Source organism: Phalacrocorax aristotelis, chromosome 1 (assembly GCF_949628215.1).
Source record: "Phalacrocorax aristotelis chromosome 1, bGulAri2.1, whole genome shotgun sequence".
NCBI classification, from domain to species: Eukaryota; Metazoa; Chordata; class Aves; order Suliformes; family Phalacrocoracidae; genus Phalacrocorax; species Phalacrocorax aristotelis.
This window is the reverse complement of record NC_134276.1, coordinates 104,019-131,254: the sequence shown is the minus strand read 5'-3', so window position 1 is coordinate 131,254 and position 27,236 is coordinate 104,019. Positions and strand designations below refer to the sequence as shown.

Here is a 27,236-nt window from a genome sequence, read left to right as displayed (position 1 = left end):
GATTTCTGATGTCCTTGTTCCCCAACAATTGTGGGTATGGCTGCAAAGGAAATATGTAGCCTCTGGTTCCAAAATCATTAATATTGGAGCTATGCAAGAATCAATAATCCACCATCTCATCTCATACACATTTCTGTCAAATCACCCTGTGCTCACAACACGGGGTTTACACAGCTCTCTGTGCTTTATGCTGGCCACCAGAGGACAGAGAATACTTGATTTAGCATGAAAAGCTAGAAAGGCCCAGAAAGACAATATCTGACCATGCATGCAGCTTGCTGGTACAAAGTCAAATGTTTAAAACAAATTTAAGCTAGCAGGGTGAATTTATACCAGAAGAGTGCTTCACATCATGTAACCCTAGCATTTGAATGTAGTCTGATGAGCCCTAAAGCTTCTATATTATCAACTCGTGGCCACATAGAGAAACAGAGACAACCACTCAGTGACTAGTCCTTGCTCTATTTTCTGCTGGTGTCATGTTCACTGATTCCCTGGGCTCCTTCTCCACTGGTGTTTCTCTCTCATCTCAGACTTGAACTGTGAGTTTGCTATTTCCTTTGCTTAGTGCTCCTGCAGAGTCTGCTACTGTGGGACCTGGCCCATGATAAACACAAGTAATAAATAAAGATGATGTTATGAGATCCTTTTTCTTTCTTGGGATCTCAGGCCAGCAACCTGCTCTGCTCATCTCTGTTCATACACCAAACACGAAGACTGACCTGGCAGAGAGCATGGGGAGTGCAAGGGAGCTAGAGACCTGCAGCCATTCTTCAAGCCTCTTCTGGTCATTCACATGGACTCCCCGCTTCCCCATCATTCTGTCCTGCCCATGGAGAGCAGATGTCACTGTCTGAAAATAGACCTGGTCCTCCCAGGGTTTTTTTGCTTAGAAACATGGGAATCCAATGGAGAATCAAACCCATTCAGTTCTGTGCTGACCTTGGAGGCTATCCTGTGGCCTGCACATCATGATGGCAAGGCCTGCTTGTGGCCTAAGCTCTCGTGACTATTATGCAAGTCTGGACCAAATCCAGACCTTGACAGAGACCCTTTAACTTCCCAAGGCAGGATGAGCCCTGGTGCCTTAAAGTCACAGACAGATGGAGTCAAGCGGGAGCAGTTGCCCACAGGGGTTGTGGGGCATGCGCGACCCCATGGGACACAGTGCTGGCTGTTGGCCACTGTGGATTCTGACAGCACCTCTGAAGCCCTCCTGTTTGGGGCAACAAGGGTACTGTGGCTGAGGGGTTGGCACACCAGGCAGCTGTGCTCTGAGACCTGCGGTCCCTGCCCTGGCTCTACCCAGCTCCCCAACCTGGCTCGCTCCTGCTGCGGCCCAGTGCCGAGCCGGCAGCCTGGCCAGCCTCCTTTCCCATCCTCTCACGTTTCCCGGCTCAGAGGAAGCAGCAGCAGATGTGTGAGCTGTTTGCTTTGTGCCGAGGCCACGCGGGAGTTACCTGCGCTCAGCCCAGACGCGCCGTTTCCAAATGAAACATGAGGGCTGAGCCAAGACCATCGAAATCTGGCCAAACCCTCAGTCGCTGCTGGCCGCTGGGCCAGCACCTTCCCCTGTGCGGTGTGGAGTTGGGCTGGCCCCTGTGCTACACCGGCCTCACCACGGCCTTGCAGCCATGCACTGGACCAGCTTCTCTGTGCCACCCCCATGGCCCCACACCGCCCCAAGCTCCTCCACAGATCCCGCTCTCCCTCCTGCCTGTCCCCACACTCGCAGACAGGAGTCCAGCCGCCATCTCCAATTGCATTTCCAGAACGCCTTCCCACACGGCAAGCGGCACTGAGCAGGAAGGCACGGAGAAGGAGAGAGAGGGGGGCCTCCCTTCAGGGGCTGCTGCAGCCGAGACTTCCCTGCACATGCCTGGGGCCTCCATGCTCACCCAGGGGTGCGTGGCTCCTCCACTATGACCCTGTCTCTGAACCCATCCCCATCCTTGACCCCTTCCCCATCTCTGTCCCCAGCCCTCGTCCTGTCCCTACCCCCATCCCCCACCCACCTGGGACAGTGTGGAGTGTTGCCCTGCACAGACCAATCCCAAATCTTCCTCCTCATCCCCCACCTACTTCTTCTGCCCAGACTTCCCCCCAATCCCATCCTGATCTGTCCCTTACCCGCCTGCCAGATCTGCCCCGTCCTAAACCTGCCCCTGCCCCATGTCCTTTCTCTGTTCTACACCTGGCCCTTGCTCCCACCCAATTGCTCCTTCCACCCCCACTCTCCCCTACACCCCCTATGCCCCTGCCCCCTGTGCTCACCCACCGCACAAGACCCTCTCCAGCACTCCTATCCCATACCGTTGGTCCCCTGCAATCACACACCCTACATGGCCCATACTCACAGCCCACATGCTCATACCCCCCCATGTCCCAGCAGTGCCTCACAGACCAGTTCTTGTCATCTCCACTTCCCCCTCCAGGCCTATCTGGAGGCCCTTTTCCCCGGCAAAGCCACGGGACATCCTCCTGCCTTGTCTCATGGGCCCCAGAATTCCTGCTTCCCCTCGCCCTCTCCTCCTGGCCCCATAGGCACTGCTTACCACCTGGTCCCAGAGCCCCTCACGGCCCCAGCCAGACATCCCAGCGCACCATGATTCCAGCAAAGAAGTGCCCCAGACTTCACAGGTGCCTGTTCTGATGGACAGTCTGGACGCTGCCTTGGTTGGCAGTGCCTTGCTGCATTACCACACCAGTTCCCAGCTATCAGCCAAAAGACCCACGTCTCCCCTTTCTGGCTCAGATGGGTTGCATTGCCTGTCTCCAGCAACCAGGGCTCCAGGGCCTGAACTGTGATTGAAACAGCAAATCCAGGGAACACAAAATATATAAAGTTCAAATGACATCACTGGCACATCTTGGGGTCTGCAGAACCTGTCAGAGGGGCAGCACCTCTCCAGGCCTCACCTGTGACCTCTAACTACACGAAGGCTGATGCAGCACGTGTCTCTATGCTCAAATCCCACAGGTGCTGCTTGCAGATAGTATAACAATACCAATTGTGCATAATTAATGCTAATGTTCACAACCAGCCTTACAAACACTGATGAACTTGGGTTAATGACCTCACAGGGGGAGAGAGAAGTTAGTAGCTTGGCTACAAGCAGCTTCCTAGAGGTCTTACCCATGTTTCTGAGTACAATTTTGAGTGCCTGGCCTGCAAGGCAGCTCCACATTTGCACAAGCAAGGCCTGGCACGGTGGGCCCCAATCGTAGCTGAGGTCAGCACAGAGGATGTCCCCAAAGTGTGCCCATAGGATAAGTGATATCACCCAGTACTTGCATGCAGAAAGGGTGTAACAGTGCTCTGCCCCATTTCCAACTCACACTGAGCATGGGGATCTCTGTCTAGAATTGCTGTTGCAACTGTTGCCCATCTAAGCCATGACACCTGCACCAAACAGCCTTCAGTGGCAGGCCTCCCGTCCCAAGCCTCCCACAGCCCTGGCTGTGCCCTCCTCAAGTTCAGCTCATGTCAGTTGTACCTACCTGTAAGAAGCAGGTCCCAACAGGGGTGTTCTCCTTCAGGGACACATTGTAGAAATTACTCCTGAACACTGGCTCATTGTCATTGACATCCTGAAGGGCCACATGCACCACAGCTGAAGAAGAGAGGGCAGGGGTTCCCCTGTCTGTGGCCAGCACAGTCAGCTGAGGCTGAGGATCCTTCTCATAATCCAGTGGGGCAGCGGTGGTGATAATACCTGTGGCAGGGTCAATGGCAAACCAGCTGGAGTGGGTGTCATGGCCATGCATGATACTGTACCGCACCTCCCCATTGGGACCCTGGTCCTTGTCACGAGCTGTCACCTGCAAGACAAAGCTGCCTGGGTACACAACCTCAGGGATGCTTTGTTTGTACTCCTGCTGATCGAAGAGTGGAGGGTTGTCATTGATGTCCATCACCTGCAGCACAAAGGCTGATTCTGCCCGGAGTGGGGGTGTTCCTGAGTCAGTAGCTGTCACCCGCAAATCGTAGGAGTCTCTTTCTTCCCGATCCAGAAGCTGGTCCACACAGATCAGGTAGATGATGTTGTCCTTGGTAGTGAGGGCAAACTTGCCATCTCCTCCCTCCAGTGTCACATTGACATTGGAGTACTCACCATAGTCTGGGTCAGAAACAGAGATACGTGCCACATACTGGCCGGGCTGGGCTCCCTCAGAGATCTGAGGGGAGCCGTCTTCGCTCAGGAATATGATAGTCATGGTGGGCTGGTTGTCATTGTAGTCACGCACATGAATAGTGACAAAAGCTGTGGTGACCTCAGGATGGACAGCCTTATCCCTTGCCTGTACCACCAGCTCATGCACTTTCCGTACTTCATAGTCCAGGCCCTTGTTGAGCTTGATGACTCCAGTCCGGGAGTCAATGGTGAAGTACTGGTCAGGATCGCTCTGCCGACGGTTGATCTCATAGATCACATCCCCATTGTCACCTTCATCTGCGTCAGAGGCAAAGACCTGCAGGATGCTGCTGCCAGGTTTCAAATTCTCTGAGATGAGAGTGTGATAGCGGCTCTGGTTGAAGCTAGGAGCATTGTCATTGATGTCCTGGATGGACACATCCAGCATCATCTGGGTACTCCGGGGAGGAGAGCCACCATCATAAGCTTCCAACAGCAGTGAGTATGATGAACGGTTCTCCCGATCCAAGACATTACTGACCACCAGGTCCAAATACAGGACCCCGTTGGGTCCTCGACGTGTTTCCAGGCGGAAGGCCTGCCCCACATTCTCTCCCTTAATCACATAGCCTTGCGTATTGAGTAGGCCACTGTCAGCATCAAACGCTGGGTCCAAGGGAAATCTGCTGCCAATGGGTGTGTGCTCTGGGATCTGGAAGGTGCTGTGTTGTTTGGGAAAGGCTGGAGCATGGTCATTGATGTCATTCACTTGGATGTTCACTTCTACTGTGATGCCCTCTGGGGTAACAGCAATGAAGCTGTAGTGGTCCCGAGTCTCTCGGTCCAGGACACGAGCTGTTTTGATGATACCGGTGTTCTCATCTATCCCCAAGTCAGTGGTAACACCGCTGCCCTCCTGTGCTGAGATGAAATACATGTAGGCACTAGTTCCGGGGGGCAGGCCAGCACTGATGTCCCCAATGATGGTGCCAGCTGGCTGCTCCTCATCTATTTGTAGATCCAGGGTGCCCAGGACAGCAGAGCCCTTCCCTGCTCTCAGGCCCCCAAGAATTAGCAGCTCCAGCAGAAGCATGGCTGACCCTTTCATCTGCTCCATTGCTAGTGACTTGCAGAGCAGAGGGTGGCTCGATCTCCTTTGCAGTGTGCACTTTAATCCTGCATGGAATGCAGACCAGAGGATGCTGGTTAAGAGGGAGCAGCAAAGGAAGGACAGGAAAAAAAAAACATGGGGAGGGAAGGCCTGCCACATACCTGCTGCCCAATTGCTCTGTATCACCTATCTCTCACAAGGACTGAAGGTGAAAATGTGTCAGGGCAGAGGGTGCCCAGAATGAAGGCCTGGGACAGCACCTAAAGTCAGCCAAGCAAGTCACACCTGACAGTGTGCAGAGGTTAGCAGCTAGTACCCTATCACATTTAGCCTATGTAGGCTATTTCCTATATAGTCAAGCATTCTTCCCAAACACCTGCCCTCCTGGCAACACTGGAGCCAGCTGCCCTAGAGCGGAGTGTTCCTGTGCCTTTAACAGCTGAATGCTTCCTGTGAGGCTGAGGGAGGCTGTCTGCAAGACGACGGAGATTTTTGGACAAACAGCAGCCTCGCACCTATCCACCCTGAAAAAAACTGTTCTCAAATTGGGAGAGCTCATCAAGTGACCGCGTTGAGACACCACACCCCACCCCACCCCGCCCCCAGTAGCATGCCTTTTGGGACCACAGGGATACAGGTGCCAAAAATCTATGAAGTGCGAATCTGGTTTCCCTGGGAGGGAGCAGCAGAACTGGAGTGGGCTTAAGTCCAGTGAACAATAAATCAGAATGGCAGTATTGCAAAGGATGCACCCACAGCTGGCAATGCCCAGGATAAAATCAGACAGGGCCCATTGTTTGGGCTGGCACAGAGATCTGTGGATGCCCCAAGCTGGTACCATGGAGGGTGGTGGCAGTACAGTAAGAACGCAGGAACTCCGTCTGAAATGCCAGCTGCTCTGGCTCCTTCCCGGTCCCACACCCTCCACTGCTCACTCTCCTCCTTTGTCTCCTTCTCACTACTCCTTGCTCATTCTGGCTCCTTCACTCCATTTCCCCCTGCCGTAGCTTCATTTCACTGCAGCAGTGGGGGAGGGCAAGCAGGGAGGAGCAGCTCCCTGCAGCAACACCACTACTGGACACGCTGGACATGCTCCCAGGGCCCAAAGGCTGTCAGCCCCCCCAGGGCTATGCCCACCCTCCCTGTGATTAGCCAGAGAAACTCAGCAGTCAAGGAGCTTGCGAAGAACACCAGCCCCAGTGCTGCTTTCAGCCCCCGGTAAACGAGGCTTAGTGGTCTGCAGGGATGGCGGCAGCATGAGCTCACACTTGGACTCTCTTGAAAGCATTTGCTGCTGGTCCCATAACCACACTCAGGAGCCGCTCATGTCAGATGCAGGACAGCAGGAACCTCCCTGTCTTGGGGGATGGAGGTGGCTGACATTGCCTAGTCTGGGGACTAAGAATGTCAGCCCTTGATCTAAAGAACCCTACAGCAGTGTTAACCCTTTCCAGGGGACATAGGTTGATTATTCCTGGGTCCTCTTTCCCACCTTGGGTCAGCTGTTTAGGCTGTTTTTTCCTGTGGAAATCCTGGGTTAGTGACAGGAAAAAAAAAATATTAATAAGTTTTTTCTACATAGAAAGAAGTGTTTGTTTACTTCAGCGGGCATCCAGTGTCTGAAGTCTATGGCAAGTAAATCCACACACTCTTCTTGCACATAGGAAGTATGAATCTTCGTTATCTCTCAGAAGCAGAAGTCAAAAGAAGTTACTTTTATCCCTGTGGGCTGGGGATCTGCACTCACTCAGTGGCCCTAGACAGGTCTATCTTGCTCACTCTTGGAGCTAGTTAAACTTCCCCAGCTGGAGGGGTAAATGCATACAGCAAGAACATGCAGTGCTGGGGTAATGCGGTCCACGTTTGCTTCTGTGATGAAACTGTACCATCCTAAGTATGAGCCAGCTGTTCATGTCATGGGAGGGTACAGGGCAGAGGGTTTAAAGCCTTGGCAGGAGGTTAGACAAAAACTAAATAAAAAGGAGAGTAGAAAAGCAGATAGAGGGACAAGGCTCCCTGGGGCAATCTCAGTGGCTGAGGACAGGACAGGATGAAGTTGAAAGGTCTTGGATAATGCCTGGAACAGGGCACAGATATGGGGAAAAAAAACCCAACCACCTGGTTTGATTAGTGCTGTGGCTCTCAAGAAGCAGAACGGAATGCAGCAAGGCTTTATGGGCTGCTGGTGGGGAGGAGAGAAACCTGAAAAGTGAATCTGGGGAGTGAGAAGAGCAGCTGAGAGCACTGGGGCAACCAAGGAACAGAAATTAGGATCCTTGGGGTGGGGAACTGGTGATGAAAGTCTGTGTAAACTTCTCCCTTTCCCTCTTCCCTGGATATAAGTGGGTAGTTTCAGAGCCTAGCTACCTCTTGGGTAAGAGATGCAACTGCCAGGTTGCCAGACTGTACAAGCCCAGGATGGGCAGAAGGCCATCCATGGTACTAGCAGACCTCTGTTCCTATGAAGTTTGCAGGCTTGGGTCATAGAGGAAGACTGCAGTGACCTCAGTGGATGCGGAGTCACCAAATATGAACAGCTGCTTCCAATTAGCAGATAGCTCAGCACTAGGGGCTGCTGGCTTGACTGGTCCAGGCTCAGCCTGTGTAATGTGAGCCAGACTGCCCTGCTCCCTTGATGTCCCTCCCACCATTGGGCACTGAGTTCCCTAGTAAAAAAATGGCAGCAGAAACCTCTGAAGAAAACTACTAGCATTAGAAACTGTCCAGAGAGGCATTTGGGGTCCAGAGCCATAGTAAGGAAGTTGGCAGGAAGGACAGCTAAAATGGAGAGCTGCAATATACACAAGCATCTCCAAGCCTAGGGCTGATAGGACAAGGCACCAGGAGACCCCAGCCTACACTTAGCATGTAAGTCACATTCAGAAAAAACAGATACAGAGGGACCACTGCATGCATCCCTGTCTGCCTGCCAGTGTCACCTCGCATCTCATGTCTGCCATGGGGAAGGGGAAGCAGTCCCACACTGGCCCCAGCAGAGAAGCTGGAAAGACAGCACCCACTGTGCATGCCACAAACAGATGTCAGAGTGCATGCTGTGCAAAAGCTCCATCAAAGCTGCAGATGCTGCTAATGCCATATCCAAAGTCTCACATGAGAGACCATGACTCATATCATGATGTTTTTGAGACTCCAGTACAGATGAGGAAGGATTCAGAAGCCCGTTTAATCTTTGCTGAGCACCAGTCACTGACCTGGAATATGCTTTTCTCTTCTACATTCACACAGAGCTCCCTCTCAAGAGTTTCAGGTTATCTGCCCTCAGAACCAGACACAGCCCAGGCTTGCCTGCAGTGCAGCCTTAGGCTAACAACTCACTTTCAACCTCTTCTTAGTCTGCCACTACTTACAGTCATCTCCATGCCTCCTGGCCCTCCTACCACCTCTCACCTGGCCCTTCAGGACCAGCCCCCTATTACTCACTCCCAGCCCAGTCACACAGCCTCATTTCCCTCTGACATCAGCGCTGAGCAGTGACCAGCGGTGGTGACCATACTCTCACGAGGATGCAGTCAAGCTCCACTGCATCCCTGTGCATCCCATTTCTGTGCCACACCAGGGCTTCCTCCAGGCTATCCTGTCTCTGAAAACACTTCCCCCACAAAGGAAGCGCTGACAGAATTCCCTCACACATTAACCAGCCCACAGGCATCTATCTCAGCACTGACCTGGCCCCTGCCATACTGTGTGCTCATCGCAGAGGTGCTGCAGGGACTCATCTGCTCCCCCGTCCACTGGTGCCCCCAGGCTCTCAAGGTTCCCTCTCCCTCAGAGCTCCTGGGCAGCCTGGGCCCCAGGCTCTTTGGGCTCCCCGCCCGCCTGGGGCTTCCCAGCCGTCGGGCCCAGCGACTGCAGGAGCTCCCCGTCCCCGCACACAGCCCGTCCCCGGGCGCTCCCGGGCGTGCTGCACAGTGCAGCCTCCGTGCCGGAGCTCTGCCAGCCCCGGTCCCCGCTCCGCTCGAGCCCACAGCCCCCGCCCGGCGCCTCTGCGGCTCCTCTGCCGCGACCGCGGAGCGCCCGCCCCGCGGCGGGTCTGCCCCTGCGGCAGCACCCGCGGCGGCGGTCCCGCGCCCGCACCGGCCCGCTCGTTTGCTGCCAGCGCCGGCCCCGGTGCCGTCGCGGCGCGGGCGAGGCCGGTCCGCCCGCGGATCCGTGATGCTGCGCCGCCGCGGGCGCGCCCCCCCCCCCGCCCCCCCCGCCCCCCCCGCCCCATTGTCTGCGCAGCAGAGGCAGAACAAAGCGCCCGGTCCCGGTCCCGGTCCCTGTCCCGGCTCCGGTCCCGCCCGGCCCGTCGTGCGGCGGTGCCGACGTGAGGAGAACCGGGCGAGGGCGGCCGGGCAGCAGAAGCGGGTCGAGCTCCGGTGCTGGCACTTACACCGCGCGTCCCGCGCTGGCGGCGCTCACATCCCGCAGGAACCGGCCCCTCCACGACGTCCCGCAGCCGCTCCGGTTCCCCGGTGCTCCGGTGCCGCGGTCGCTTCGGTACCGCTGGCCGCTCCGGTAGCCCCAGCCCTCCGGTGCCCTCCCGTGCCGTCGCCGCCCCGGTGTTTCGGTGTGCTGGCCTCCCGGTGCCGCGGTCGCCCCGCGGAGTGCTCGGCGGCAGGCGGCGGGTCGGCGCTGGCTCGGCGCGGAGGCTCCTGCTGAAACCCGACCCAGCGCCGCCCTCAGCCCCCCGCTCCCCCCACCGTCCCCATCCCCGCCCCGCCACCGGAGCGCGCCGGCAAAGCGCGGCCCCGGAGCGGCCCCGGGCGGGGGTCCGGGATGATGGGACGGCGTAGCGGGGCACGGAGCACGAAGGGGCCAGGGAGCAGCGTCGGGGAGAAGGCCGGCACGGAGTGGGAGGAAGGGCTGGACCCAGGGTAAAGAGGGATGGGGAGGAAGCAATGGGCGCCTGGAGCCCAGGGGAATGGGAAGGGGTAGGCAGGAACGAGAGGCAGGGCAGTGGTGGGACGGGACAGGGGGAGGAGAAGGCTGGGCCCGCGATGGAGGGAGGCTGTGGGTGACATTGAGGGCATGTGGGGACACGATTGCAGAGGCACAACCCAGTCTCTGCTCTCTGCTACAGTTCCTTCCTAAGCACAGATCCCAGAGTCTCCCCCTGTAACCTGCCAACACTGTCAAGACACACATCAAGGTTTCTAATGTCCAGGCTGGAAGGTATTCATCTGTAGTGCCTGTACTGCAAGTGGTTGGGGCCCCACTGGTCTATACTGAGACAAACCAAGACATTGGTGAGTGACTGTCTAGGCTTCTCCACCAGTGACTGGCTCCCTGGCTCAGCTTGGATACTCCAGACTGTTTTTCTCTGCTCCAGACAGGCCAGGTCACAGCAGTATTGGTGTGTCTGTTGGGGGCCACTGAGCCTCCCGGCCAATCATCAGTATGGGGCGTTCTTTTATTTCTTAGTAGAGAAACTGCCATTGACTACTGGCTGTAATGGTCCATTGCTATGATTATGTGCCACAGCTCAGGCTGCTTCATCAGGAAAAGGTCTAGATTCTTCCATCAGTGACAATCAATTCCAACAGCGAATAGATTCAGAATCATAGAATCATAGAATGGTTTGGGTTGGAAGGGACCTTAAAGAGACCCCATCCGATCCCCCTGCCATGGGCAGGGTCACCTTCCACTAGAATATGGACCAACAGACTAATCTCATAGAGAAGGAACCCTTCAAGATTTGTGTGTTTGCATCCCTTTCTGAATACCACATAGGCTGAGCTGGATTTAGAAATAAAAAGTAACTCTGGGTTGCTTTTACTGATCTCAAGGTACCCTGGAGAAGCCAAATCCTTTTGACCCTGAACAGCACATCTTACAATTCTTATCATAAATTCACCAAGCTATAATATGTTGTTTATTTCCTCCTACATCTATCTTCAGAAGGTCACAGGAAGGCAGGAAAAGTTCAGAAGCAGGGAGCAAGGATGATAATGGTCCAGATCAGCTTCAATGCATGGAACAATTTAGTCTCCATTCTGGAAAGGAAACAAATGAGGGAAGTGGGGAAGAGGACCATGAAATCATGAGTGGTCTGTGGAGGTGATTTTGTTCACTGTGTCTTCCAATATAAAAAAGGCATGAAATGAGGCTAACAGAATGAAGATCAAAACAAACAAAAGAAGGTGGTACTTCACGTGAGGGGCCATGGAGCTGGGGAACTTCTTGCCATAGAATGATGTGGATGATAAAAATTTACATTGGCCCAAGAGGTGCCTGGATTATTTCACAGAATAGAAATCCTTTGAGTGTTCCTGAATAGAGGAAGCCACCTCCATCTCATGAAGTCATGTGAGTCACAAAGAGTTGGGTCTGGAGGTGTACCTGGGTGAAATATTGTGTATGCTTCTACTGTTCTTCCACGCCTTCCTGTGCATCCACTCGTAGCCACCGTTGGAGCCTGGGCCTGGGCTAGAAGGAGTCTTGAGCTGACTCCCAATGAGATGGTCCTTATGATATTGTGTCTGTTCCAGTTTTAATAATGACATTTCAGCCTTGATTTAGCTATCGTGTCTTTATTTCTCTTTATTTTTGTCTACAATGCTTTTTTCTTGCACCGCCTTATTCCTTCCCAGGTATTTTCAGAAACAGCAGTAAGCTTATCATTCAGCGTCTTTTCTTCTAAATAAAACAAACCTCATGCTCTTACTCTTATCTTATGATCAACTATCCATTACTGTTATCCTAGTTGCTCTTCTGTTCATATTTATAGTTTAATGTCTCTTTAATATAGCAGGTCAGAATTCCCACTATTCTGAAGAAATGTCATCTGCACCTTATAGATAGAAAAACATTTAAGGAAAGACTTCCTTTCTCTACTGGAAATGTCTTACTTGCTGTACTTAGGGATAACATTTGCTTTTCCATAATTGAATCATCTTACTGTCTATCTTACACGTGACTCACACACAGGTATTCTTCCTCTTCTGTGCTTTCTAACTAGGGGCATTTCCAGCTTCTGGCCAAATATTTTCTAATAAATTGCTAAGACCAAGATCCACAATGGGATTTAGGCATATACTCTCCATGGTTTCTAAGACCTTGGTATTTGCATCAATGCCTTTATTGATATGGGTTCAAATGCATTAACTTTTACTATTTGACAGATTAATCAAATACATGGGGCCGGTGGTGATAAAAGGTTGTTGCTGTGATCACAAGACTGCTGTCCATTACATATAAAAAATTGTGCCTTTGGAGAGGTCCTTGATGACTGGAAGTAAGTTAATAGAGCTGGCAGATCTTTAATGATGCTTTTTATAGAGCGCAAGAGCTCTCAATCCCCATATGTAAGAAATCAGAAAAGGAAGGCAAGAGACCAGCATGGCTGAGTAAAGACCTGCTGGTCAAACTAAAGGGCAAGAAGGAAATGCACAGGCAGTGGAAACAGGGGCAGGTATATTGGGAAGTGTACACGGATGCTGCTCAGTTGTGTAGGGATGGGGTCAGGAAGGCCAAGGTGCAGCTGGAGCTGAAGTTGCAAAGAATAATAAGGGCTTCTACAGGTATGTCATCCAGAAAAAGGGAGGTCAAAGAAAGCACACTTCATCCCCTCAATCCCCACCCCCCACCCCGATGAGCAAGACTGACAAACTGTTAACAACAGAGGAGGAGAAGGCTGAGGCGCTCAGCCTGTTGCAGGTGTCACCAAGTTGGCCAGGAGTGTTGATCTGCTTGGGGGTAGAAAGGGTCTACAGAGGGGTCTGGACAGGCTGGATTGATGGGCTGAGGCTGAGGCCGACTGTATGAGATTCAGCATGCCTCAGTGCTGGGTCCTGTACTTGGGTCACAACAACCCCAGGCAAATCCATAGGCTTGGGGAGGATCGGCTGGAAAGCTGCCCAGCAGAAAATGACTGGGGGTGGGGGCGGGGGCGGGGAGAGAGGGGGGTAGGGTTAGGGGGTGGGGGTACTGGTCAACAGCCTGCTGAACATGAGCTAGCAGCGTGTCCAGGTGGCCAAGAAGACCAGCAGCACCCCGGCTTGTATCAGGAATAGTGTGGCCAGCAGGAGCAGGGCAGGGATGGTGTCCCTGTACTCAGCACTGCTGTGGCCACACCTCAAATGCTGGGCTGTTTTGGGCCCCTCACTACAAGAAGGACATCCAGGTGCTGGAGTGTGTCCAGAGAAGGGCAACGAAGATGGTGAAGGGTCTGGAGCACAAGCCTTATGAGGAGCAGCTGAGGGAGCTGGGGTTGTTTAGCCTGGAGAAGAGGAGGCTGAGGGGGAGACCTTATCACTCTGTACAACTACCTGAAATGAGGTTGTAGCAAGGGTGGTGTTGGTCTCTTCTCCCAAGCAGATTGTGATAAGACAAGAGGAAACAGCCTCAAGCTGTGCCAGGGGCGGTTTAGATTGGATATCATCAAAAATTTCTTCACTGAAAGCGTTGTCAAGCACTGGAACAGGCTGCCCAGGGAAGTGGTGAGTCACCATCCCTGAAGGTATTTAAAAGACATTTGGATGCAGTGCTGAGGGACATGGTTTAGTGGTGGACTTGGCAGTGTTATGTTTAAGTTTGGACTTGATGATCTGAGCGGTCTTTTCCAGCCTAAACATTCTATGATTCTCTGATTCCTTGATTCTACTTGACAACTTTTTTGCCTCATTCTTCACTGGCAATTTCTCTTCCCACACCTCTCAAGTGGATGGACCTCAAGGTAGGGACTGGGGAGCAAAGTCCCTCCCACTGTAAGGGAAGATCAGGTTTGTGACTGCCTGAGGAACCTGGATATACACAAGTCTATGGGATCTGGTGAGATGCATCCCAGAGTCCTGAGGGAATTGGCTGATGTAGTTGCTAAGCCACTCTCCATGATATTTGAAAAGTCATGGCAGTCAGGTGGAGTCCCTGGGGACTGGGAGAAGGGAAACATTGTGCCCATCTTTAAAAAGGGTAGAAAGGAGGACCTGGGCAGCTATTGTCCCGTCAGCCTCACCTCTGTGCCTGGGAAGATCATGGAACAGATCCTCCTGGAAGCTATGCTAAGGCACATGGAGGATGGGGAGGTGATTCAGGGGAGCCAGCATGGCTTCACCAAGGGCAAGTCCTGCCTGCCCAACCTAGTGGCCTTCTCTGGTGGAGTGACTACATCAGTGGGCAAGGGAAGAGCTATGGATGTCATCTACCTGGACTTCTGTAAGGCCTTTGACATAGTGCCCCACAATATCTTTCTCTCTAAATTGGAGGGAGATGGATCTGATGGATGGTCTACTCAGTGGATGAGAAATTGGCTGCATGGCCACATCCAGAGAATAGTGGTCAACAGCTCAATGTCTAGATTGAGATCAGTGACAGTGGGTGACCAAGCAGTGGAACAGGCTACCCAGAGTTATTGTGGAGTCTCCTTCCCTGGAGACATTCAAAACCCACCTGGACGTGTTCGTGTGCACCCTGCTCTAGGTGCTCAACCCCTATGATTCTGTGATTCTGTGACAAGTGGTGTACCTCAGGGGTCTGTATGAGGACCTGTACAGTTTAATATCTTCAACAATGATATAGACCGTGGGATTGAGTGCATCCCTCAACAAATTTGCAGACGATACCAAGCTGAGAGGTGCTATTGACACACCTGGGGGACAGGATGCTGTTCAAAGGTTCAACAAGGCCAAGTGCAAGGTCCTGCAGCTGGGTCAGGGCAACATCTGTTATCAATACAGGGTGAGGGGTGCAGGGATTGAGAGCAGCCCTGCTGAGATGACTTGGAAGTACTGGTGTATGAAAAGCTGGACATGAGCCAGCAGAATGCGCTTGCAGCTCAGAAAGCCAACTGTAACATGGGCTGCATCAAAAGAAGCATGGCCAGCAGTGAGAGGGAGGGGACTCTTCCCCTCTGCTCTGTTCTGGTGAAATCCCACCTGGAGTATTGCATCCAGCTCTGGGGTCCTCAGCGCATGAAAGACATGGACCTTTTGGAGTGAGTCCAGAGGAGGGCCACAAAAACAATCTGAGCGCTGGAGCACCTCTCCTACGAGGACAGGCTGAGAGAGTTGGAGTTGTTTAGCCTGGAGAAGAGAAGGTTTGGGGGAGACCTTACTGAGAGTGGCCTTTCACTACATAAAGGGCTTATAAGATAGACAGGGACAAACTTTTTACAAGGGCCTGTAGTGATAGGAAAATGGGTAATGGTTATAAACAAAAGGAGAGTAGAATCAGACTGGATATAAGGAAGAAATTTTTTATGATGAGGGATGTGAAACACTGGAGCAGGTTGCTCATAGACGTTGTAGATGCCTCATCCCTTGAAGTATTCAAGGTCAGGCTGGATGGGGCTCTGAGCAACCTGATCTAGTGAAAGATGTCCCTACCCATTGCAAGTGGGGTTGGACTAGATGATTATTAAAGATCCCTTCTGACCCAAACCATTTTATGAGTCTATGATTCTAACGTTACACTCATCTTTAAGAAAGGCAAGGAGGAACTCAGAGAACCATCAGCTTGTCAGGGGCATCTCTGTACCCAGAAAATTCATGGACCATAATAACTCAGAATCCATTGCTGAAGGTATGGGGAACAAGCAGGCAATCGGGAACAGTCAGCATAGATTTATCAAGCACAACTCATACTTGACTAGCCTGATTAACTTCTCTGACAAAATGACTGGCTATAATAATGAAGGGAAAACAGTGGATGCAAAGTGCCTTGACAGCATTGACAGTGAGTCCCACAGAATTTTAATTTATAACCTGAGGAAGTATGGGCTGAATGAATGGGGCATTAGGTGGGCTGAAAACTGGCTGCACCTCTGGGCTTAAAGGGTAGTGACCAATGACACAGGCGCACTGTTAAATGGAAAAGGAGAATCAATCACAAATGATGCAGAAAAGGCAGAGGTCCTCAACACCTCCTTCACCTTGGTTTTTACCAGCACCGTAGGGTCCCAGGCTTTGAGAACAAAATTGCCAATTGAACCAAACGCCGAACCACCATCGGTGAAGGAAGAGTTAGTATATGAACTACTACAGGAGCTTGACCCCCACAAATCAATGGGCCCTGACGCCATCCACCCAAGGGTGTTGAGGGAGCTTGCTGACATCATCGCAAGGCCGCTCTCCATAATCTTTGAGAAGTCGTGGAGAACGGGGGATGTCCCAGAGGACTGGAGGAAGGCAAATGTTACCCCTATCTGCAAGAAGGGCTCGAGGGAGGATCTGGGTAACTATAGGCCCATCAGCCTCACTTCAATCCCTGGGACAGTTATGGAACGAATCCTCCTGGGGGCCATCACAAGTCAAATGAAGCACATGACTGGGAAAAGCCAACATGGCTTCACTAAGGGCAGATCGTGCTTGACATATCTGGTGGCCTTGTACGACAAAGTGACTTGCCTGATTGACATGGGGCAGGTGGTGGACATTGTCTACCTGGACTTCTCCAAGGCCTTTGATACAGTCCTCCACAGCCTCATCCTGGAGAAATTGATGTGTTATGGCCTAGACAAGTGGTCTGTGCAGTGGGTGGGGAACTGGCTGACTGGCCACACCCAAAGGGTGGTGGTAAATAGCTCTTTCTCAAACCGGCAACCTGTCACTAGTGGAGTCCCCCAGGAATCAATATTGGGCCCAATGTTATTCAACATCTTTATAAGTGATCTGGAGAATGGCATCAAGTGTAGCCTGATGAATTTTGCTGATGACACCAAATTGAGTGGGGAAGTAGAGACTCCAGAAGGGAGAGCTGCTCTGCAGGGAGATCTAGATAGGCTGATTAAGAGTGGGCTAACAAGAACCTTATGAAGTTCAACAAGGAAAAGTGTGAGATCATGCACCTGGGAAAACATAATCCAGGAGTGCTGTACAGACCGGGATCCACCTGGCTGGAGAGCAGCTCTGTGGAAAGGGACCTGGGGGTCCTGGTGGACAGAAAGCTCAACATGAGCGAACAGTGTGCTGCTGCGGCCAAGAAGGCCAGTAGGATGCTGGGTTGCATCAAAAAGGGCATCGCCAGCAGAGAGGAAGAAGTCATTATCCCACTCTACTCAGCACTTGTCAGGCCACACCTGGAGTACTGTGTACAGTTCTGGTCCCCGCTATACAAAAAGGATGTGGACTGGCTGGAAGGGGTCCAGAGAAGGGCCGCCAAGATGATCCAAGGACTGGGAAGCTGCCGTACGAGGACAGGCTGGGATAGCTGGGTTTGCTCAGCCTTGAGGAAAGGAGGCTCAGAGGGGATCTCATCCCCATGTGCCAGTACTTAAGGGGCAGCTACAAAGGAGATGGAGACTCCCTTTTTACACGGAGTCACATGGAGAGGACAAGGGGGGATGGGCACAAGTTGCTCTTGGGGAGATTCCGATTGGACACCAGAGGGAAATTTTTCACAGTGAGGACAGTCAACCATTGGAATAATCTCCCCAGGGAAGTGGTTGACTCGGCCACGTTGGACACCTTCGAAAGTCACCTGGACAGTGTGCTAGTCCATCTTGTTTAGACTCTGCTCTTCCTAGAAAAGTTGGACTAGATGATCCCTGAGGTCCCTTCCAAACTGTGATTCTGTGATTCTGTGACTTAATATGGGGCTGGTACCTGGCAGCCAACAAAGTACACCAAGTGTTGATTTGGGAGCCAGTTCTATGATGACACAGAGTACAGGTTTGCAGATGATACTAGGTGGGGTGGCTGTTATGTTGCATGGCAGAACTTTGGTCCAGAGAGATGTCTAGAACCTCAAAGAATTGGATCAGCAGAAACATCATGAAGTTCAATAAGGAGAAGTACAAAGTTCTGCACCTGACTCAGAATAGCCCTATAATTGGTACAGGCTGGGAATCAACTGGCTGAATTGCAGGCCTGCTGAAAAGAACGTGGAGGTGAGGGTGGACACAAGTATGCTTTCATTGCAAATAAGGCAAACCACTTACTGCACTACATTAGGAGAAGGGTGAGCAGCAGATTGAGGGAAATAATAATCCCCCTTGACTTGGGAGGTGATGAAGCCACACCTGGAATTCTATGTACATTTTTGGCTCCCCCCCTTCATGAGGGATATGGAAAAAGCTGTAGGAGACACGTAAGGGCCTGGAACACATGACTGATTTATAGAGACTGAAGAAGCTGGGCTTGCTCAATCTGATGATGAGTAGACTAAAGGGCTTTAGTGATGAGTAGGCTAAGGGGCTTTTTTAGTTGCATCCTACTGCTACTTGAAGGACAGGTTGGAGGGCAGGAAGGCCCTACAGAGGGACCTGGACAGGCTGGATCATTGGGCCGGAGCCAACGGTATGAGATTCAACAAGGCTAAGTGCTGGGTCCTGCACTTGGGTCACAACAACCCCATGCAATGCTACAGGCTTGGGGAGGAGTGGCTGGAGAGCTGCCTGGAGGAAAAGGACCTGAGGGTGTTGGTTGACAGCAGCTGAACATGAGCCGGCAGTGTGCCCAGGTGGCCAAGAAGGCCAACAGCATCTGGGCTTGTGTCAGCAATGGTGTGGCCAGCAGGAGCAGAGCAGGGATCGTGCCCCTGTGCTTGGCACTGGTGAAGCTGCTCCTTGCAGCCTGTGTTCAGTTTTGGGCCCCTCACTACAAGAAGGACATCCAGGTGCTGGAGCGTGCCCGGAGAAGGGCAATGAAGTTGGTGAAGGGTCTAGAAAACAAGCCTTATGAGGAGCGGCTGAGGGAGCTGGGGTTGTTTAGCCTGGGGAAGAGGAGGCTGAGGGGGAGACCTTATCACTCTGTACAACTACCTGAAATGAGGTTGTAGCACAGGTGGGCGTTGGTCTCTTCTCCCTAGTAACAAGCGATAGGATGAGAGGAAATGGCCTCAAGCTGCACCAGGAGAGGTTTAGGTTGGATATTAGGAAAAACTTCTTCACCAAAAGGGTTGTCAGGCATTGGAACAGGCTGCCCAGGGAGGTGGTGGAGTCTCCATCCGTGGAGGTATTTAAAAGAAGGGTAGATGTGGTGCTTGAGGATATGGTTTATTGGTGGACTTGGCAGTGATAGGTTAGCGGTTGGACTCGATGATCTTAAGGGTCTTTTCCAACCTTAACAATTCTATGATTCTATGAAAGATGGTGGAACTAAATGTAGTAGTAGACAATAGAACAATAATGATGGCTGCAATTACAACTTGGGAGAGTAGTATAGCAGTGGAAAAAGCTACTCACAGAGGCTGTGAATCTTGGCCCCTAGCAAGTTTTCAAGGCTGATCTGACCTAGTATTGTTAATAGTCTGTCTTCAAATTAGAGGTTGGACTATGCATCTCTGGAAACCCCTTTCAACGATGAGGGCTCTCTACTATGAATTTATGAATTTCATTCAATTTCTGTCATGCGGCTCCTTAATAATACCTTTTTACTTTACGATGGTCGCTGTCTATACCCACAATGCCTCTTTACTTTGTGTCACTGATCAACATAATCAGTAGGCTTTTTTTTTCCTGAGATCTTTACTGAAAAAAATTAAATAGATGGGCTCCAAAACTGATCCTTGAAAAGACTGTGCATTTCTTCAAGCATAAAACTTCCAATTTACTGGTAATCCTTTTTTTTTATTTTTTTTTTTTTTGCGCCAGTCTTTCACATCTTACAGTTTTCATATCAATTTCTGTCTTCTTCATTTGAATAAAAAAATTTCTCATGTTACTGTAGCACTGACGTTCAGATAGTCTGATCAATCTTTTTTCCTGGCCCCCCAAAAAATCACTTATAAAGAAAGCTGTCTAATGTCCTAATCTGGCATGATTTGGCCAACCCACTGCATTTGATCACATACGCCATTTATTGTAATGTTTTCAAATTATCTTTTCCCTTTAAAATCTACTTTGAATCCTTTATACTACTGCAGGCAATCTGCATTTTCCTAGGTCATTCACGTCAGTCCTCCTTTCTTCAGTATCTGTGATGTTTGTTATTCTTCAGCCCCACGGCATTACCCCGGATCATTGAACAACCCTCCTCTAGACTGGCAATTTGTACACAAGTGCTGCCTCTACTTGGAGATGGAAATTAGTGGATTCCTTTTGGTCTCTTAGTAAATTCTAATTTACTATATATTCTTGGACCCCTTGGCAAGAGAGGGGAGAACAGATCTGTATCATGTGCTTGGACATTCAGAGAGACTTCGGACAGTCTTTCTGACATGCAAGTATCTTTGGAGCTGTATGTGGTCTGGTAGGAAGATATAAGTCAAGCTATGCCTTGTAAGAGCAACTAAGACACAGAAACATGAGCAGAAATATACTATTCAGGGCAGAAGGTTACTGGTAGTAGTAAAGGTTGGGACAGGACTGCAGGGCTCCCAGCTGTGTCATGCCTTGTGATAGAATTATTAATGATATGGAGACCAGATAATGGAGGAGGGAGCAAAATTTGAAGGTGACTGAATTCTTTGGATTAATCAGTGCTTTGGTGAACTTCAGAAGTTGAAAGCACACGGGGGCTGGTGAAACATGGCAAATTGGAGTCAGTAGTGACAAAAGCGACTGGAAGGCAGTACAGAAAACATGTTTTATGTTTCCCTAGATCTACAGGCAACTACTGCAATGTAATGGGATGTTGTGCTATTTCTCATGTTGCTGTTCTGCCGCCACAATGACCCTGATCCTGGCGTTGTGCACATCCCCACCCAGACTGGACTTTGCATGTTCCCACCCTCATCCATAGCAGGTGGGAAGTGGTCTGGCAGTTTAGCACCTTCCTGCTAGATGGCATCTTGCTCCTAAACCAGATAGGAGCAATCTGGCAAGTAGCCCAGCAGGACTGAGTAAGTTGCTCAGAGGCTTCTACTCTTGCAGGCTGGAGTCTGGCTCAAAAATCCCAAACAGGAAATCCTTCTAGGATGTGCTTAAGCTCTGATTCCCGGATGTTCACAGCAAGCAAAGGTTTCCTGCATTCAGAATGGAGGTTAAAAATAAAAGAAGGCAGGCACCTGCTAGGAATATACATGGTGAGGGACGGGAGGGTGGGAAGTGAGGGGACAGCTTTCCCTAAGATAAGAGTAATTTTTTTTGGGTGAGATCCCAAGTTTGCCTCTGCCATTTGGAATGCCCTTGAAATCCATGAAATATAGAGCAAGAGTTGCAAGATCATTTCACCTAGCAAATGGAGATAGTGCCTCAGCTTTGCAGCTCTATATTCACAACCTGGTCAAAAAGGAAATACTGCTAATGCATTGGTGCTGGATGTAACCTGACTACATAGCTGTGAACCTTACAGTGGAAGAGTTCTGCGTATCTGGAGGGTTGCCTGGATGGACGCAAAGGATCCTGTCCCTGGGCTGCATGTGACGGATGGTTTTAGGGTAGAGTTCATAGCTTCTGTTAATTTGTTTATGAGAATGTTTACAGTCTTGGGAAATTTGATGAAGCTCTGGCAGTGGTCTTAACATCACACTTGTGCTATATCATGCTTGAAGTAAGGATGTCTAGCAATCACCGCCCCTTGCTTCCCATCTTTCACATGGTATCCTGGTAAGGACTTCCACAGTCTATTTTCCAGGGCTCTGCCTAGAAGAGGCCTAAATGCCCTGAACCTTGCCTCCTTTTTTTTAGAGAAATTCTCTAGCACAGCAAAACCTGTGAAATAGTTGGGCTTAAAATGTTGCTTCTTGCTACCTCCTTGTCTTGAACTTACATTATACCATGCATCTTGCAGGCTGGGAGTTCCCCTGCTCATCGTTTCAACTGTCCCAGCCTTGGACTTGTTCTTAATTTTGCCAGTTCCTTGCATTCCCAACTAGGAGCTCTCACGTAATTCAGCTTGGGACTTCTCAAACAGCTCACCTGGTACTATTTTAAGTTATAGCAGCATCTAAAGGTTAAGACTTCAAGTGCAGCAATAAGACAATTCATGCCCAGAAGACAAAATAATCAAAAGTGAAGACAAGTAGGTAGATACAACAAGGAGCATGGAAGGATAAGGCTACAAGTAAGATAGCAGTTATATTCTCTGCAGGTACTTTCTAAACAGCATAGCATAGGCAGACTTTAAACAGTAGGAAAAAAATCTAGTGCTGTCAGCTGCGTTATTGCCATACCCCAAAGAGGCTTCAGTTGAACCCAAAAGCTGCCGTCATGTTCAGCACATGTGCATCTAAATAGTTCTTAAAGTGCTCCTGTAATCACAGAATCACAGAATAGTAGGGTTTGGAAGGGACCTCTGATATTATCTTGTCCAATCCCCCTGCTTGAGCAGGGACACCTAGAGCAGGGGACACAGGAATGCGTCCAGGCGGGTTTTGAAAGTCTCCAGGGAAGGGACTCCACAGCCTTTCTGGGCAGCCTGTTCCACTGCTCTGCCACCCTCACAATAAAGAAGTTTTTTTCTCATATTGAGGTGGAACTTCCTGTGTTCCAACTTGTGCCCATTGCCCCTTGTCCTGTCATTGGGCACTATTGAAAAGAGCCTAATCCCATCATTCTGACACCCACCCTTTAGATATTTACAGGTATTGATGAAATCCTCCCTCAGGCTTCTCTTCTCTGGGCTGAACAAACCCAAGGCTCTCAGCCTTTCCTCGTAAAAGAGGTGCTCCAGTCCCCTGATCATCTTGGTAGCTCTCCACTGGACTTGCTCAAGCAGTTCCACATCCTTCTTAAACTGGGGGGGCCAAAACTGGACACAGTACTCCAAATGTGGTCTCACTAGGGCAGAGTAGAGGGGGAGGATAACCTCTCTCGATTTGCTGGCCACACTCCTTTCAATGTAGCCCAGGATATTGTTGGCCGCCTTGGCCTCAAAAGCACATTGCTGGCTTATGGTCAGCCAGCTGTCCACCAGCACTCCCAGGTCCTTCCCAATAGAGCTGCTTTCCAGTAGTTCAGCCCCAAGCCTGCACTGGTGCATGGGGTTATTCCTCCCCAGGTGCAGGACCTTGCACTTGCTCTTGTAGGATTCCATGAAGTTCCCCTTGGCCCAGCTCTCCGGCCTGTCCAGGTCTCGTTGGATGGTAGCACAGCCTTCTGGTGTATCAGCCACTCCTCCCAGCTTGGTATCACCAGCAAATTGGACACCTGCAAGAGTCAGCTGGACAGGGTGCTGGGCCATCTTGTCTAGACTGTGCTTTTCCTAGAAAGGTTGGACTAGATGATCCCTGAGGTCCCTTCCAACCTGTGATTCTGTGATTCTGTGAAACTTGCTGAGGTTACACTCCATCCCTTCATCCAGGTCATTGATGAATATGTTGACCAGGCCTGGACCCAGCACAGACCCCTGGGGAACACCACTAGTGACAGGCCTCCAGCCAGACTCTGCTCTATTGATCACGACCCCGAGTTCTGTTGTTGAGCCAGTTCTCTGTCCACCTCACTGTCCACTCATCCAACCCACACTTCCTTAGCTTGCCTGCGAGGATGCAATGGGAGAGTGTTGAATGCCTTACTGAAATCAAGATAGAAAACATCCACTGCTCTCCCTTCATCGACCCAGTCAGTCACACCATCATAGAAGGCTATCAGGTTGGTCAAGCACGATCTTCCCTTGGTGAAGCCATGTTAACTGTTTCTGACAACCTTCTTGTCTTCTGATAACCTTCATGACTTCATAAACCTGACAGCCAATCTATTCAGTGCTAAATTTTCTTTCCTATTGTTTAAACCCATTATTTCTTGTACTATCTGTCATGAACACTGGAAATAGATTGTTCTCTTTGCAACTGTCTTTTACAAATCAAGGCAGTTATATCTTCTCACTCTTCTTTAAGCTAAACTGCCCCAGAGAATTTAATCTTTCCATACTCTATTTTCTCAACCTCTAATCATCTCCCCTGGACTTCCTTAGATTTGTCTACATTCTCTGAAGTGCACTGACTAAGACTGGACACAGTACTGTAACTAAGGGCCTTATCACAGCAAAACAGAGCCAGACATGTTACTTCATGCATCCTGGAACTCGTATTCCTGTTTATACCATCTCATATGATCTTATTTTGTTTTTGCAACAATCTCAGCTGATTCGTATTCAACCTACAGGTCACTATAAAGTAAACAGAGAACTAATGTATAGACTGTTGTTTCTCAGTCTCCATCTGTACAGCTTATTATTCCTACCAAGTGGATAATCTTCCTACCAAGTAATAATAATTTTAATTTTTCTATCAATGTTGTTTAGTATCTTGACTAATAATCTGCAAGGAAGTATGGACTGATTAAAGAGAAGCACACAGAACAATAGGGAAATTATATTATGGCAGCTTTAGTGATGTACATTTAATGTTCAATATTTATAAAGACTGTAGAAAAGTCAAAGCAGTCAGAGAAGAGTCATAAGGATGAGTTAAGATCTGTAGAACAAGTTTCCACATGGAGAGCTCCAGAAAGATTAAAAAAAATTGGTGATTTCTAAGGATCTGTAAAAAAGAAATTTTTCAATTGCATATAATGTTTCAATCTAGCAAATGAAGGCAGAACAGGAGCAATGAGGTGGAACTGCAGATATACAAACCAAAAGTAAAGAGCACCTGTTCAACGGAAGGAGGAATTAATCACTAGAATAACTAAGAAGAATGTATAACAGATTCCGAGCAATCAAGGTTGTCCATCTTTGGCTGGACAGGGTGCTAGGCCATCTTGTCTAGACCGTGCTTTTGCCAATAGAGGCTGGACCAGGTGACCTTTGAGGTCCTCTCCAACCTGGTATTCTATGATTCTATGGTCTTTCTCAAGCAATGTGCTAGCTCGGTGAAAGCTGCAGGGTTTGAAAGAGGAGTCTCTTCCTGAGGTTCTGTGAGCTTTGTGACTCCCACATCACAGACAGTGTCACCCAGTCCTAGTGTCTGAACTGCCCTCCAAATCTGTGTGCTGCTTGCCCCATTAAACTCTTCCCAAAGAGATGGCTGAACCGTGTCAAACCAAGGAATGATTTTTATGAGAAAAGGGAATGAGAGAATGATGAGAAGGAAACCATCTAATACATTTTAGTCTGTGAGCCAAGACAAAACTGAAATCAACATTTCCAGAGAGGGGAGTTGACTGAGCTGAGCCCCGTGCTACTGGCTGCTCTACTTCCTGTCCTGGCTTCTTCCATCCTTCTCTTCTGGAATCCCTTCATCCACGTTTCTGCAGCAGGGTGACCTCATTTGGCAGTGGCCTCTGCAAGCATATGCTGACTAAAGCGTACCATTCTCATAGGTGCCTCTTAGAAACCTGCTCACTAAGGCCTGGACTTCCTCCCTGGTAGCAAACAAACCTCCTTCTGTTCCCATGAAAATCAGCTGGGAGGAAGTGAGATGGGGAGGTGGTTTCCGAAGTACTGTGGATTGTGATTACAGACATAGTCTCAGAATCCATGGGGTGGGGGTGGGGACCACAGGAGCTGCATGGGGAATCCAGATTATTTTCATGTAAAGTGAACATATGCCTTTGATCAACAGTGTTCACAAACAGATACAAGCCTGATGGCAAAGGGCCTGTTCGTGTTTCATAAAAGGAAGAAAACAATCTGAGGAATATCCCTTCCCAAAGAACATGGCTTTTCCTTTGGAGGACCTTTCTATATATAGTGAGGCGATTATTTCAGAATGGAAAATGTTTGTTCAGGAAGGAAAGGCTCTGAGATCAGCAGAGTCGAGTCTCACCCACATGCTCTCAACTCCATTGGACTCTTCTGCCTAGCAGCAGGGAACTGGGAGGAGTCTGCAGGGGCAGGACTGCCCAGGAATCACTCATCTATACCTGAGTTCTCCTCACTCAAGAGCTTGGGTTCCAGCTCTGGTCTGCCACAGAGGGGCAGGTTCTGAAGTGAGATCTGATGATTCCTCCAGCAAAAAGAATACAGATGGTCAGACCTTCTTTTTGCCTTTGACAAAGTTACAATTCACAACCCATGCACACTGGGATGCGACAAGATATGTCCCATATGTCCTGTGGGAGAGGACCCTGTACATCCACGTAGATGCCAGCAGGCAAATTGGCAACAATCTGCTCACTGACCAAACAGTCCGTGCTAAATATGCTACATGCATATATAAGAGCTGAACGGCACTAAATATACCTGCCGCAAATAGACACAGGAAGCTGTCGTTCTTAAACTAGACGGGGTGACACAGAGCCGCACCTATCTCTGCACTCTCTCCGTCCCTACGAGAGAAGGAAGGAACGAACTGGTATGATACAGCCCCCTCTAGTGGAAGTTTATGTATTACACAATCTTAATCTCGAATATTAGTAGTGTAGCATTGCTTATGAGTCCCAGATACACACCAGTATGTGTTTGAATTATTAAAAAAAAATAAGCATTACCTTGCAGTTTAAGCTGATGTGATGCACATAACTTAACAAAGAGGTTACCATTAGGTAGCATCAAACACTCTAACCTGAGTCACAATCCAAAATCATCCCATAGGTTTAAAATGCACGTATTGGCCTGCTACACATTTTAAAAACTTACTCCAAGCTCCAGGTTAAATCTTAGCTGCAGAGCACCTCCAACAGCAGAATCAGGCTATAAACAACCACTTGGTGGCTTACTGCTTTACATAACCCTTAAGGGTCATAACTGGCCTAGCAGAAGGAAGAAAGTAAGTTGAGTTTATGAGTCAATTTAATGATTCTTAAATACCTCAGAATAACTCAGGCCACTGTGAGGCACTGTGAGATGAAAGAAGGGACAGGTAACCCATGAGTAATACAGAGATGTTATCCAAGCAAGCAGATATGGGATAGGGAAAACCAAAGCCCACCTGGAGTCAGATCTGGCAAGAGACATAAAGTACAACAAGAGAGGCTTCTGCAGGTGTATCAGCAGCAACAGGAAAACTAAGGAAAATGTGGGTCCACTGCTAAATCAGAGGACAAAGGAGGAGCTATGGATGTCATCTATCTGGGCTTCTGTAAGGCCTTTGTCATGATCCTCCATAGCATCCTTCTCTCTAAACTGGAGAGATACGGATTTGAAGGGTGGACTGTTCGGTGGATAAGGAACTGGCTGGATGGCTGCATCCAGAGGGTAGTGGTCAACGGCTCAATGTCCAGATGGAGACCGGTGGCAATTGGTGTCCCTCAGGGGTCCGTACTGGGACTGGTACTATTTAGTATC

The 27,236-nt window shown here is 49.9% G+C and overlaps 1 protein-coding gene across 5 annotated transcripts in view; it reads right to left on the bottom strand.

Moving 5' to 3' along the window:
• The window catches only part of DCHS1 (dachsous cadherin-related 1), a 98,779-nt gene that overhangs the window by 48,338 nt on the left and 23,205 nt on the right, over positions 1-27,236 (bottom strand). For 3 of the 5 annotated variants that reach the window (XM_075095194.1, XM_075095276.1, XM_075095019.1), the window contains one exon: positions 3,502-5,312. In XM_075095194.1, the coding sequence (XP_074951295.1) occupies positions 3,502-5,253 (1,752 nt within the window). In that variant the 5' untranslated portion in view covers positions 5,254-5,312. Of the gene's footprint in view, positions 1-3,501; positions 5,313-5,408; positions 5,524-9,640; positions 9,933-27,236 lie in introns of those variants that run through there. The other 2 variants (XM_075095104.1, XM_075095357.1) reach the window with 2 other exon arrangements.